This window comes from Episyrphus balteatus, chromosome 3, assembly GCF_945859705.1.
Source record: "Episyrphus balteatus chromosome 3, idEpiBalt1.1, whole genome shotgun sequence".
Taxonomy (NCBI): Eukaryota; Metazoa; Arthropoda; class Insecta; order Diptera; family Syrphidae; genus Episyrphus; species Episyrphus balteatus.
The window spans coordinates 28,351,169-28,367,125 of record NC_079136.1 but is presented as its reverse complement, the minus strand read 5'-3'; the positions used below and the strand labels follow the sequence as shown (position 1 = coordinate 28,367,125).

The window sequence follows — 15,957 nt, the reverse complement described above, 5'->3', positions numbered from 1 at the left end:
CCCAATATCATCATTTTGTCATAGCCCCAGCACGTGTACAACGTTCAAACAAAACGTTATAGCTTAGTGGCTGCCATGGTTCATCGATTTATAAGACGTTATCACATCAAGAAAACGAATTTAAAAAAAAATGGACTTATCATGTTTTGAACATTAATGATTAAATTATGGTACTTTTCAATAATGCGATCAGTGAGACTATTTTGAGTAGTCCTGATTTTTGTATAGTTTGCCTTAAAAGTAAAGTTTACAATAAAAATCGCAGGTCCCTCACGCAGCTGAAGGAAAATATATGTCGCGATATTATGCTGCATTTTGGCGAGTACTTATATTTTATCGCTTCAAATTTCTTTTTCCAAGTGGCCATTTTGAATATTAGTGTTTTAACACCGAAGGTTATTCATTTATGGGAACTACTTTCAGTGCATTCTGTTAAGGAGGAGTTAAGGTATTAAATTTTGTTTGCCTTTTTTTAATACCTCAAGAATATTATGTCAATTCTAAGTCAATTGTAGAAAAATTAACAAAATTATGAGTAATTTTGTACCTCACTTATGAGCGTTTTATACCATTGTTCAAAACTTAAAAGCGGTTTCCTCAAAAATCACGTTTGAAAGTCGGTGCCCTCATAACTTCAAAACTATTCGTTATTCCTTCAAAGTTTTCCAAAAAAGTGAAAAATTGAAATTTCTAAAAAAAATCCCAGTGTTACCTTAGAATTTTTTTTTTTTAAATATAAGTAATACATATGACCATATGTAAGGTTTTATTTAAAAAAGTTAGCTTAGAGCTACAATCAATGTGAAAAAAGTTTCAAAAAAGTCTTTTAAAACTTTTCTCCAAAGGTACGCAATGAACGGTACCTAAAAGTAAATCACTTTTCAAACTTCAAGTTGAAATAAAAACTAACCGCTAGGATGTACAAAATGTTGAATAAAGAAATGAGGAAAAACAGAAATAAAAAGAAGTTCATTTGTTTCTTTAAAAGAAAAACAAAGAAAAAAGGGCCCCTAAATTAGTCTTGCCCAGGGTCCCCAGCAGCTCAACGTACGCCACTGGTTACTGCGCAAGCAATGACGCAACGTCACAGCACGAGCGATGAATCGGCGCTCACTTATGTGTGATTCCTGTAGATTCAACTGGCTTAAAAAAAAACCATATGTCCACCGGACGTTAATTCTTCTCAGATATGAAACAATTCAAAATCAACACATTCTCCGATGTTTTTTGAGGAGCGTCTAGACTAGAGGTAACAATCGTTATTCCGATACCTATTGTAACAACAAAAAACCCGTTTTTGCTGAGGTTGTTAGCTTTTGACAGTTGTCTCGGCATCGCATGGTCGAACGAATTTCACGGCAAAGCTAGGGACTAATATTCAAGCTCGGACTTGTGGTGGTTTTATTATGATGGAATTTCTATCTGTACTAGAAAAGTGTGTTTTTGTTTATAAACCTTCTTTTCTGATAACAGTACATTAGCGGAAAAATCAAAACATTTGCTAGGTAAAAATTATTTTGAGCAGCTTCTGTATAATGGTTTAAACTCACAATTTCTTAAAAGCATTCCAAAGATTTGAAGCCTATTGAGCAAAGCAGAAGTTATGCAAGACCCTTTATTTAGAAAAAAGCCGAAAAAATAATTGCTACAGCTAAAAACCTTCGTTATTGAAAATATATATCACACTAGTATTACAAACTGTGGTAAATCAAAATAAAATTTCTCGCTAAATCAGCGAAAAACTGTTTATTTACAAAATGTTCCAAATTATAAAAAAACATGTTTTTTATCAAATTCATTAATAAAAATAATACAATTAACTGTGTGGATCAGAATCAAAACCCATTATATCCACTTTAAAAAAAAATGACTTAGGTTTTGTTCTTATTATTAAAATGCATACGTGGACCATGTATGAATCTCAAATTGTATTTTATGCCTAAGATATCAGACCACAAAGTGTGTGGAAAATAGCAAAATCCATACATTTTCTGATTTTCTAAATTTGTTTTTATCGATTTACTCGTAAACTCTGAAAGTGGATACAATTTTTATTATTTTAGTTTTGATTCTAATCCACACAACTATTCGGAGATTATTTAAAATATAAGATATGTAAATGTATATAAAAATATAATGTTATTGTGTAACAACTCCAAAGTAACCCAGACTTTCAATGGAGTTTCACAAAAATGAATATTATCCGGATGCGTCGGTATAGTACTGCGTGTGAAGAAAAGTTCAGCAAATTGATATTGAGTAGCCAAGAAAAAACTTAAAAGTGTTGCGTTGCGTGTAAAATTCAAATATTGAAGGGCATTTCTGAAAAGCGAGTGTTGCCCCACAACACAACACCGCCGCACCATGATCAAAAATTTCTATTCCGCCGCACCACAGCCGCACTACGTCCGCACCATTATCAAAAGTTTTTATTCCGCTGGTCCAGTGTTAAGGGGTTAGATTGCTAATTCAAAATGCTCTCTGCAGGTAGGTTCGAATCTTATTCTTGTGAGCAAATCCAAGCATTAAGCAGCATATTTGGCAACTTCTTCTATATTTTAAGTGGAACTGGTATTAATTAAAATCTGGAACTTTAGTTTATGGTAGATCTCTATACTTGAGAATTTCATTTAGTAATTCTTCATAAGAATTTCATATTTAGTAAAACATTTTAGTTAAAATTAATCACAACAAAAACATTACTGTTAAAAAAAGAGCCAAGTTCTCTTATATTGAAATTATGCTGGCACAAAAAGTACTGAGATGTAAAAGTGTACCAAGTTCTAAAGTTTGGGTTCAAATTCGTATCAATAAAATTTTGATTGTTCTCTTGACAATTTTTCTTAATTATCGATTTTTAAAATAACGAAGAAAAAAATAACAAAAATAATAAAAAATTATTAAAATTATTTTTATTTTAAGTGGAGTGATTGAATATAATTCAATATAAGTTCAAGTGACCTCAACTCCAAAAATTTATAAAGCGTTTCGCCAAGTAAACAATCAAAATTTTATTGATACGAATTTGAACCCAAACTTTAGAACTTGGTACACTTTTACATCTCAGTACTTTTTGTGCCAGCATAATTTCAATATAAGAGAACTTGGCTCTTTTTTTAACAGTAATGTTTTTGTTGTGATTTCACTACTTTTTGCAAGGTATGGCTGTAGAATATAAAATCTCTATATTTGATGAATATTCAGTGAAAATGGGTGGTTGCCACGCCCCCTGCCTGAAATTCTCAAACTTTAAATTTTTTCCTTTGTGTAAACTACCAGCTCCACCATTCTACCAAATTTCAAGATTCTACGACAATCAGAAGTGCTCTATAATATTTGATGAAAATTCAGCGGGAATGCCGGTTGCCACGACCCTGGCTGAAATTCTCAAATTTAAAATTTTTTCCTTTGTATAAACTACCAGCTCTACCATTCTACCAAATTTCAAGATTCTACGACAATCAGAAGTGCTCTATAATAATTTATGAAAACTCAGCGGAAATGGGCGGTTGGCACGCCCCCTGGCTGAAATTCTCAAGTTTTAAATTTTTTCCTTTGTATGAACTACCAGCTCTACTATTCTACCAAATTTCAAGATTCTACGACAATCAGAAGTGCTCTATAATAATTTATGAAAATTCAGCGGAAATGGGCGGTTGCCACGCCCCCTGGCTGAAATTCTCAAATTTTAAATTTTTTCCTTTGTATAAACTACCAGCTCTACCATTCTACCAAATTTCAAGATTCTACGACAATCAGAAGTGCTCTATAATAATTTATGAAAATTCAGCGGAAATGGGCGGTTGCCACGCCCCCTGCCTGAAATTCTCAAGTTTTAAATTTTTTCCTTTGTATTAACTACCAGCTCTACTATTCTACCAAATTTCAAGATTCTACGATAATCAGAAGTGCTCTATAATATATGATGAAAATTCAGCGGAAATGGGCGGATGCCACGCCCCCTGAATTGAAAATCTCAAATTTTCGATTTTTTCCTTTGTATACACCACAAGTCCTATCACCGTGTAAAATTTCAAGTTTCTACGATATCGGGAAGTTCTCCATAATTTTGATGATCTGTCAGTGAGTCAGTGAGTCAGTGAGTCAGTTACGGTTTTTGCGATTTTTGAAGACCTATATCTCAGAAACTACTCATCGTAGGAGGCTGAAATTTTGTGAGGAGTTTGGTTTTTACGAGCTCAACAAATGTAGTGAGTTTGAAATTTCTAGCATCTTTGGTGTGGAAGTTAGAGGGGGGTCGAAAATGGCCTGAGTTGTTTCCTGTAAATAAGGGTGTAGTGCCAAAGTTGCTAGAGAACTTGGCTGGGCACTACCGTGCCCTTGATTTCCAGACAATTTAAAGCTTTTAATAATCCTCAAGCAACAGACCACGATGAAAATAATTATTACAACTCAGTGTAATGCATACACACTCTTAGATCAAATTAATAAAAAAGCATTTTACCATCCTAAAGACGATTACAGTGTTTTTACCTCAGGATGTAACTTGGTTCTGTAACTTTCTGTAATTCTGCCGCACAAACTTCAAGCTCATCCCAGTAATAATCTTTTGAAAGCATTAAAACAACTTGTTGTAGATATACACAGAGAGAAGTTGTAAGTTGTTATATATTTAGTCAAGATCTCACAAAACTACTCACAACTTTATCTGCATTTCTAATCGTAGATTAAGGTGTCATCCGTAATCTTAATATCCTTGTTAAATGTTAATCCCTCCCACATGGTTTAACGCTTTACTTTAATAATTTACTTGCTGCTGGTGTGTGCGAACAACATGTAGTTTGAGGCATCAACAACATCAACTTTCTACCTTTTTCGTTTGCTTAAAAATTAAAATGCAAAACAAACCCACACCGCATCGTTTCGTTTTGTTTCGTTTCTTCAGTATAAAATCCTCCCGGCTTCGACCTCCGACTTCAGGTAATACTTCTACAATTTTCTGACATACGCTATATTCACCCGTATACGCACCAAAGTCCAAGTCTACGCTCCTTCTCTGTAATATAAAGGTTCGAGGTAGTAGAAAAGTCGAGGTTAAGGTATAGGAATATGCAGCCCCTTCTCAAAGCTCTATGGAACGTACGTTGTCGTCATTCTTTGCGGGCTTAATTAAATTTAAATATTTTATCATTCATGAAAGGAGCAAAGTTGCGAAAGGAGCCGCACTGGTAATGGCAGTTGTAGGTAAGAGAGTATAAATATGGGCTATACGATGGCGATGTTAAGAAAAGGGTGCGAAAGTCATGCATCGTTCAGCAACCTTTGCCAAAGGATTTGCCTCATAAAATAATTTCTTCCCTTATAGCGTTGCTAGAGCTATGTTTTTTTTGTTTGTTTGTGTATAGAAAACGCAGAATATCCTACCTCTACGTTTTGACCAGATGGCTTCAAGTTTCAACTAACTTTGCTAGCTGATGGCGATGGTGATGGTATACCTTAACATGTAAGCTTCTACTTTGCTAGCGCAAAAAAAAAAAGGTCGGATGTTATTTATCAAATATTTCCCGAGAGCCAGGAAAAATATTTATGAATTAATTATGAGTTTCAGTCAGTTTGGCGAAGGAAATTTGTCTGTGTTGGTTGGTTTTGGTGAAGCTTGGGTTTGGTGAGGTGCGAGGCTAGGAGAGATGCGTGGAATTTTTTATTTTATAATGGATGAGGGTTAACAGGAAAATGAAACTGCTGAAAGGGCTTTTCAAAAGAAAGTTTTATAGATGACGACGGTTGTTGTAGGTAAGGTAGATTTATTTTGGAAGAATAGTGCTTCATTTATTTTATTGCGATAGGTATCATACTTCCGCAAATATTACAAAGAGTTAGAGGAGATTAACTTTTGTCGGTGATAACTAAAAAGGCCTAGTCTTTCTACTTAACAATGGTGAGTTCACTTTAAAAATCGACCTTTTTTAAGGATGTTACATAGATTTGAACTGAATAAAGTTTCTCCTTATCATAGAAGTACATCCGTTGTAAAGGTACTTTTGTGTTTAACAAGTTGTTGCGAAATATTTCGAAAAACCCTTCGAATTCATGGTTTCATTTCCTTTTGGGTGGGCTTTTATTATATTTTATATGAATTTAAAATTAGAAGGTATTTGGAAAATTTAATTTTTAAATCCAAAATTGTATTTAATGAGTCGATGCTTTGAAAGGTTTTTTAAAAGCAACAATAAACTTTTTTTTTGTTTGAAATATTGTACTACACAAAAATTAGTCTTTCCTTTATCATATTTTTTTTAGGATAGGATTCCTTTAAAACGACCAGCCTTTTTGACTTGATAACGTCTTAAAAATCGATGATCCATGGCAGCCACCACAAAAAAATTGACACCATTTTCTTGCGTTCCACTCTCGCACTTTCGCAGTGCGGCAAAAATTTCAATTCAAAATTAAAAATAAACTATTAGAGATACAAAAATCTTCTATAGCTTATTTGAAAGATAATAACCTAAAGTTAAATAATAGGGTAAATAGGGGTAAAACAAAATTTAAAAAAATTGGATATTTTCTAAACGCGACAATGTAAAGAGTTGAATTTTTTTTTTAACAATAGATAAATTTATTGCAAGACTGAAAATGGTTTTCAAAAAAATTCTAAAAAATTTCGAAACTAAGCTATTAATGATTTTCTAAAACTAAAACATGAGGTAGACCATTGACAAAGTAGTGATTATAGGTAGGGGATTTTTTTTTTGACAATTTGAAAAACGTCATTCGAAAGATTATAAAAAAAAGTTAGGGGTCTGAAACGGATTTTTTTTAAGTCTCTGCGTTTCGAAATATGAATTTTTGAAAAACTCCTACTTATTTTGGGGTATTTTTATGTGAGTTTTTATTTTTTTTTTTATTTTTTGTAGCATTCAAAAAATCTCAAGCTTATAGAACATGTGTAGTCTATGACTGTGCGCATACATGTGCAAAAAATTGGTATTTCAAAATGGTTTTTGACCGAATAACGGGAAAAACAAGGTTTTTTGTGACAAGTTTTTTTTTTTTACCTTTTTTAACGGTTTTTTATTTTTATCTTTCTTCCTTCAACAGATAAATAAATGAAATTTATGATGTAGATAGGTACTAGACAGGACTATATCTGTGCAAAATTTTAATCATATTTGTGGTCACAATTTTGAGATAACGGTAAAATATTTATTATTCAGTTTTATTGAGCATCCGGAAGATGTTACCTTTCATATGGTATATCACACATAACTGTACATTCACTACAAGCTACACAATGTTAAATTAAAAAACTTGCGAAATACCTCAAAAAACCTGTGGAGATTTCTGTTGATCATGAACAGCCACCAGTGTGGGAAGTACCGTAATCTCAGTTAGGAAATTCGACATTGTGGGCTTTAAAAAATTCTAACTTTTTTTCTAGGCATCGCAAAAATTAGATTGAAACGTCATATCAAAGGTGAAATTATAAGCTTTTACATGATCTAAAAAAAATTGATTCAATAGCGTGAGAACATAAAATTATAATGTTGTTTTTTGCTTTTTTTGATGAAAATTGATCGAGTTCAAAAAATTCTAGCTCTTTTTGTAGATGCCAAATAGACTTGATCGATATATATATTTTGAGTGAAGTAATAAGCTTTCAGGTGCTATAAAATTTATTATAGGTTGTTAAATCAAAAAAATTTAATTTTTGGGTGATGGAAATGATTTTTTCACTTTTTTTCAAAAGAACTGATTGTTTTTAATAATTTATTTCAATACTTTTTGCTCATTGTAAAAATTTAAAAATGGTTTTATTATTTAGAAGAAATATTTGGATTTTTAATGGTAAAATTTTTTTTGTTAGCTTTTCAAATAAAAAAATTAATATAATGAGAAAAGAAAAAAGGTAATTTTTTTTTTAGCTTTTTCTTGTAAATTATGATTGTTTGAAATAAATAAAAGCTTTGATTGACTCTATTTAAAAGCACACAACCTGTTTTCTTACGATGCTATCACGTAAAATCATCGTCCGTAAACCGGCTTTACAGACAACCTCTTTTTTTTTCATATACGTATTTGTATCTGTAGGTACCTCAATCTACTGACAACAATTTCACTTGTATGAAGCTCAAGTCATTTTCTGAATTGTATGAGTTTATTAAGGTATGTAGTGTACCTTATGCTATTCTTTATGAAATTAATAACAAATTTTCTAAGGACCTTAATTTATAAGAGCGATAGTGTAGTAATTTACAAATGAACGATAAGCGTTATTCCAACAGATTTTTTAAATGTTTGATCTTAAATTTCGAAAAAAAAAACACACAATACCGCTTTGACCTCAGCTTCGCGTACACTATATTAGTTTTCTATTTTCTTTCTTCTTATAAAGCAAAAATGTTTCAAAGTTTTTTCTGCCCTTTAATTCTTCCGAAAATAAAACCAATTATTTTGAAAAAAGGACGAATTATGTTTTTTTTTTTGGAGCATATTTTGTAGTACCTTTTCATGTAGATCTGCATACCTGATTGTCAAAAATCCAGTCTTTCACAAAATGTAGTAAGCGAAGAACCTTCAAGAATTATTTTATGCAATGGTTTATCCAAAATAAATGCACTGTTGGCTTTTAAATAAAAAAAAAAAATTGTTCACGTACCTACTGTAAACAGATTTTTGCAATGTCTTTAAACGACCCAACTTAACATAAACATGTTATCTCAGTAAAAAAATGATTGCATCATGACAAAACAAAAAGCATGTCAAAGCTACATTTTTCTAGTTTTAGGTTTTTATGACAAAATATTTTATTTCTAACGGTAAATTAGCTTAATCGTTGGAACTGTTCAAAAACCAAAATTTTCAAATAAAACTGTGGGAAAACTTTTTGTGATGAAATGATTATTATTATTTTTAGGGCCAATTTTTCAATAGTCAGTTAAACAGTCAGTTAGTACTTATTCGTAAGGATAGAGAAAAAATCAATTTTTCAACAGGCAGATATAGCTAATTCCTAAGAATAAAACTATATGCTTCTTTCAGAGACGAATAAAAATTATTCTAAGGAATAATCTCAAAAAAAAATATTGTGTCAGTTGTCAAAGCTGTTTTGAAAGAATTTTGAAAAAAATACAGTGGAACACAAGAAAACAAAAACAATCATGAATAAAAATGACGTTTAATTTTAAATATTTTTGAATTTGACAATTTTTTTTGTTATTCTGGGGGCCAATTCTGGTTCTGTGAATAAGTGAAACGAAAAGCTTTTCACCTTTTCAATCATAAATTTGATTCTCGTTCTGTGAAAAAATGAAAACAAACATCAAATTTATTCATATGAATATTTTTCTTTCACTAAATTATTCAATTGTGAATGTTTGAAGTCGAAACTTTGAAACATATAATGATTAATTTTTTGAAAAAAAAGTAGAGGCAAGAGCGTAACAAAAAGTCAAAAATGAGAATCCTTATTTTTATCAAAAGATAAGATAATAGAACTTGAAGTAAAAAATTTAGAGATGAAAGAAAAACGGTTAGAGATAAGGAATGTTATATAGGTAGCCTTAGAAAACCTCCAAAACACTTTGGCCAATTTGTTGAATGCAATAAAAGAATACATTATTGTTTAAATTTGATATTTTTATTTAACTTTTTTTTTTTAATTTTTATCTAGAGAAATTATTTCTTACAATTTGCTCTCGAATATTTCATCCTTCGACTAAAACATTGCACTCATTATTAAAATTTTCCCTTATATACATTCCCGTTTCATCTTGAAATTCATCCTGAAGAATATAACGTTTCCAAGGTGATTTTGATTTGGAACATCTCCAAATATAGGAATCTTGAGAAGTGCATTACCACTAAAAATCAAAGGATCTGCACCACATTATGATTTGCACTTTTTTCGAATGTCCCCTTTTCTGCAGTAATAAACGTGTTCTATTTCTTTTCTTGGTGTTGCAATTTTGATGCGCGTACCGTCGATTAACCCTTTAACACCCAGGAAACCTGCGATGCCGAAAAACTTCCTTTTGATCTCAAAAAACTGTGCAGCTCTTGGGAATTTTACTTGTCGGTTTTTAATGCAATTCAATGCAATTGCAACCTATGTAATGCATGGAGAAACTGATGTTTGGGATAATGAAGATAAGTAATCCTGAACCACAGCTCGTTGGAAGGGTCCTTGCGCTAAAAAGCAATGAACAAAGTACTTCAGTGTACGCTGGAAGTGCATGTATTCTTGATGATGATTCAAGAAATGGGATTATTTCATCTATTAAAATTCTGCATAAACGTTTTGGAAAGCGGCATAGCTGTATATGAAATATTCCTCCGTTATCATTTCGGAAGGATTAATCTTATGTTATTTCTAGAAGAGAAAATCTATTTGTATGGTATTACAGCACCAATTTACATAGTAATGTACCAAATCTTTGCATATTCCTCTGATTTGTTTCAATTAGAGTTCTAACATAAATTGAAGACAATTTTAATAAATGCAAATTGAAACAACAAAACAATTTAAAAATATTATTTTTCGTTTTGACATTTGAAATAATTCAAAATCACAATCCCAGTAGAAAAAAAATTCACCACAGTGAAAGTTTTTGAATTCAACGCGTTGTTTTCATTCGCTGGACGAGAATCGCTTTTTCGTTTCAAATGAATCGAAAAAGTGAAAAGAATATGTGAAAGCGAAAATGAAAAGTTTTTTTTCGATTCACGTGTTCACAGAACCAGAATTGGCCCCCTGTAGAATAAATTATTCTTGATTGAAAACTTCAATGTTTTTATCTGATTGCTTATGAGCCTAATAACTTTATTCGTCGAACAGTTACCTGACTGTTTATTAGAATATTGAAAAATCGGCTCTTAGAAAGGTTATTTATTAAGATTCTGTTTGTTTCAAACTTTTACGATTTTTTTTAACTGCAATATCGGTCATCAAAACAAAACCCATACTATAATCTTTGAACAACAACAACATCTTAAAGGTGATACCACCAAGTGTTTATGGCTATAGTTACAGTACTGTTTCACGGATGCCAATCCGATCATCAGACTCAGACAGAAAGAGCCGAATAACAATACTCATACTACTTGAAGGAGCTAGTAAAAATGCTAAGTCTATTCATTTGCATGTTGATAAACTAAGAAAACCTGCAATAATGAGATTGAGGGTATAAAATAGCAGCCAAACTGCAAGTATGGAAACATACGAAACTTAAACAAAACCCATACTTTTGACTTTGACTAGCCAAGTCTTAACAGCAAATCACCTTACAGAAAATTCAAGGATACATTTAAAAACTTTATTGAATTCTTTACAGATAAATTAAGCTTAATTTGTTTATAAAAATGTTTTCTTACATTTGAGATCCATTTAGAAAAGATATCAAAATAGGCATTTTCACCTTTTTTTTTTTTACTTAAAATAATTTCCAAAATCAAAGTTCTTTTTAAGTTTAATACTTTATTTAAAATATTTTTCGATTTGGTATTTCGACTGTTTTTGTTATTTCAAATGTCTCTCTTGACCGGACTAAAAAATAATATAAAAATTGGTTTGAAGTTACAAAAACATCTAATCAAATGGTTTTGACTTCAAAACGAAGTAGGCCATTGAATTTCTTGTGTAACAAAGAATTATTAGAATATTTTTGTTTTTGAAAATCGTTAGAGCTAGTAATGGGAACTATCGAATGATTTGAACTATCGATAGTTAGTAACTGAATGATTTAAACTATCGAATAGTTTATTCATTCATTCATTTATTCATTCGAATAAAAACTATCGAATAAAACTATCGAATAAAAACTATCGAATAAACTATCGAATGAACTATCGGACAAAAACTATAGAATAAACTATTGAATAAAAACTATCGAATAAACTATCGAATAAAAATACTATTCGAATGAAAAAACTATCGTATTAAAAAACTAATTGAATGAAAAAACTATCGCTTAAGAAAACTATTCAAATGAAAAAACTTTCGTTCAAGAAAACTATTCGAATGAATAGACTATCGTTTAAGAAAACTATTTGAATGAAAAAACTATCAAATAAAAAACTATCGAATGAAAAAACTATTCGAATGAAAATATTAACTAAATACCTAAATGAACGAATGAATGATTTCAAACTATCGAATGAATGAATATTTTACAACTATCGATAGTTTAATAGATTTTATTCGATAGTTCCCATCACTAGTTAGAGCCTTTTACATTAAATAGTTTTTGGTATATTTTTATTTTTTTTTTTATAAAAGTAGACTAATATTATTCTTTAAATTCTTTTAATTATTTGTTTTTAATAAAGACCTCTAACATTCTAAAAAACTTTTAACATTGCAGGAAATAAGTGTCACCCCGTGCATTTGATTTTCATTGAAAACTATTTTAGTTCGGTTAAATATGACTCTTCTTTGAAAAAAGTGTTTGCTTAGGTCAATGCTCGGAATCAAAATATTAACAATTTTTTATGATACTTGTTTTAAATTTTTCTTCACAACCAGTTTTGTTTTTAATCCCTGGCCTAAAAATAAACCATTTAACTTATTTTATGATTCACTTGGCTCTACCTCATTTTGCATTTTTTGGCACAAAAAAAAAAACAATTTAAACATGAAAAAAATAAACAAAATCACTCTAAATGAAACCAATTTGCTTAAGTTCTGTTTTTTTTTTATACTTCTAATTTGACTATTTATTTGAAAACAGAGCAAATTCAAATCAATTTCAACTTGAATATCCAATCAAAAGGACTCAACTTCTAATTCTGACTAAAAATCCCTATTTCACTCTGTGTGTAGGTATATCTTGCATATAAAAGCCGAACAATTTATTTCATTGGCATTCCTATATTCAGACGACACATTGCATAATTTTCCAATCAACATTATCCGTTAGATAAAAGTCCCCACTGAATGTTGCCGCCACCACCACTTTTCCCAACCATCATCGCCACGCCACAGCCATCACATAAAGTGCGGCCACCGCAGGTTCATTGCATTTCAGATTCCGATTCCCACATTCTAGAAAACACTGATTGACGCTCTCTCCAATGCGCTCGCTAGTTAGACTAGCCTCGTTTCGTCCTCCTTCTTGTCATCATATTGCCAGGACGGGATGAACCAAAAACTGTCCTCAGCGCCCTCTCTCTCTCTAAACAATGCCGCCATTCAGTTTCCTAGCTTTTCACCGCCCACCCATCAACCGTAATGAATGGTGATGCATGCAAAGCTATTTTAGTATTCAATGGATGACCCATAAAATGCGCGTAATTCATTCGACCACCGACCGGTTCTCCTGTCCTGCTATAGCTCTAAACCCAACTCTCGGGCTTGTTGTCGCTCAGGTCCTATTTTTACGTTCTCGGACTTTCCGGCCCAGGCACACACACACATGATGTCCCGATATCTCTAAATCTCTCTAGCTGAGGCCATAACTTTCGTCCTCGCAATCTAATTCCCTGATTTCTATTCCATTTCAATGTTTTCTATGTTTGTGTTTAGAATTTTGTTTTGTTTTTTTTTTTCTGCTCTTCCACAGATAATTGGGCGCAATCAAATGGTCACACATTGGCGTCATTGACTGTCAAAAAAAAAACGGAACGACTTCATAAAAAAAGGCAATGTTTGCCTTCGAATAAAACAGAAAGCTTCCATCTGTCAAAAGTACCTCGAGGCGTATAAACGACAACCATCATATAGAAAAGGCAGGAAGAGTCCTCTAGAAACAACATTGCTTCGATTCGAGGCGGGTGTGTGTTCCGCGCTCTCACAAAAAAAAAAAGAACAAAAACACTTGTAAGAACTGAGTAGCTGCCGGATATAACTCTTTTCAAAATCCATTCGATTCAAATCGAAAAAGCTTGTCACCGGTATTTTTTTTTTTGTCTATCCTGTCGAACGTTACAACACCAGCTCGTTGATATACAATTACCACACATAGACATGCCAACCAGGACATCACATGCGGAAGGACTATACGAATGCTGTCGCTACAAAAATCCTCAATAAAGTGCCGACTGTAAACTTTCCCCCAAAGAGTGCTAAGGGCATTTTCCCTGAAGGACACGCAAATAGTGAACACACAGGAGAAAAAAAAAAAAATAGAACTATCTCACATCCACATCCTTTTTGAATAGGACAAAACCATCAAAAGCAAGACGAAGGCACATAGAGAAACCAAAGCAACAAATAGAAGCAAAAAAAAAAAAGGAAAAAACAAATTGAGGCTACACAACCGTTAAGGGGGTGTACTTTGAATTAAAGTGCGCTGAGCTGAAAAATTGCTTTTACTCTTGTTGTAGCGCAAATCAATTGGGTTTTATTATTTGCTCCAGCAACACAGCAGAACAAGTCGAAGAAGAAGAGGGCGAAGAGAAGAGTTAAAAAAGATACACGTTACCCATCCGAAAAAGTTTACATTCAATTTTATGCAGATTTGGTTTGGGAACAAGAAGAACTAACAAACAGAAGAAGACGTTTTTGTGCTGAGAGCGCTGCTTTGCCTGTCCCACTTTTACCGAATTTAGAGCAACCCGCAAAATAAGCGCACAAACCGCACCCGAAGCGAGCCCTGTGGGGCTACGCTTGGTCGGGTTATTGCCGTGTTCGGTTTGGGCACCGAAGGCACCTAAACTGACAACTCTGAATCCGGCTCGAGGGACCAGTGCACCGTACGTAATTGGTGCACGTCCAACTTCTTTGATTGGTGCAGCTGCTTTGCAGCAGGTTGGTGGGGTTGCTGGTGGTGGAAGTGGAAGTGTCCTTCAACAACCAACAATTACAAGTGGATCTTTTGATTCGACAAGAGGTGTACCACCATCATCGACGACAGTGACGAATTCTTGTCAGCAGTGCAAGTACAAACAGCAACAGCAACAGCAATTGCAACAACAACAACAGCAGCAACAGTTTCAACAGCATCAGCAACAGTGTCTTTATACTCAAATTCCAGTTAGCCTACCAGCTACCTGCGGCGTTGCATCTTCTAGTTGTGGCCTATCCCTTAGGTGTGCCACATCAACGGCCAATAGTGCAACTGTTAGTTCTACACATCAACCATCAATCAATTGTGCATCGTTTGCACAGTGCTCATCATCATCAACTTCATCAGCAGCCACATCATCATCAGTGTCAGCAGGAATATCGGCAGCAGGTGTCCCAATTGTAGCAGCACCGTTAGCTAGTAATAATCCATCATCTATGCTATTGGTACCGTTCGCTATGCCGGGATTTATTCCCATGCAAACGGCTGCAACTGCTGCTGCTGTTGCACCAACGACCAATGATGGAATTATTCCGACAGCAGTTGGAGTTGGAGCATCAACAGCAATAGTACCACCACCAACAGCAATCAATTTGAATCCGAAGGTAAGTGATTTTCCACATTTCGATTTTATTTGAAGGATAATGAAATTAGCTTAAGAGATTTATGAGAGAGGCAAAAAGTATGAAGGGAAATTAAATTTATCTGTTCTGTTTGTATGCGATTGTTGGTAAAAAAAAATCTTCATCGACAAAGGTGAAAGCTACTATTTCAAAATTGAGATGGAAATCGGAGGAATATTGTTTTAATTTAGCAACAAGAAGATACTAACATTTTTGTTAAGAATTATTGTAAAAGGTGCACAAATTTACAGACATATTAGTTGCTATTAAGTACCCCAACATAGGAATGTGTAAGAGTGTATGTACAAATTAGCCTAATAAGTATTCTAAATAAGACTGAAATGGAAGGTTCTGATATTGTAATAAGTATACCTAAATGCTGAATACAAGAAACTTTCGTTATGTAAATTTAAGGAACCGCTGAAAAAGAAGCGGAGGGAGACGTTAATAATACCAAAAAAAAAAAAAACACTTTAAAGCAAGTTGCATTAAATCAGTTTTAAACTTGCATAGGTTTCTTTTAAAATTATTTTAAAAACTTATTCTTAAAATTTTTTCGAAAAATTGAATGAAAAATTTCATCGTTTAGG

General features: G+C 32.7%; 1 protein-coding gene across 1 annotated transcript in view; it reads left to right on the top strand.

Annotated features, from left to right (window-relative positions):
- The window catches only part of LOC129916613 (nucleolysin TIAR), a 256,413-nt gene that overhangs the window by 3,856 nt on the left and 236,600 nt on the right, over positions 1 to 15,957 (top strand). The window contains exon 2 of the mRNA XM_055996658.1: positions 13,521 to 15,349. Coding sequence (XP_055852633.1) covers positions 15,182 to 15,349 — 168 coding nt within the window. The 5' untranslated portion in view covers positions 13,521 to 15,181. The remainder of the gene's footprint in view (positions 1 to 13,520; positions 15,350 to 15,957) is intronic.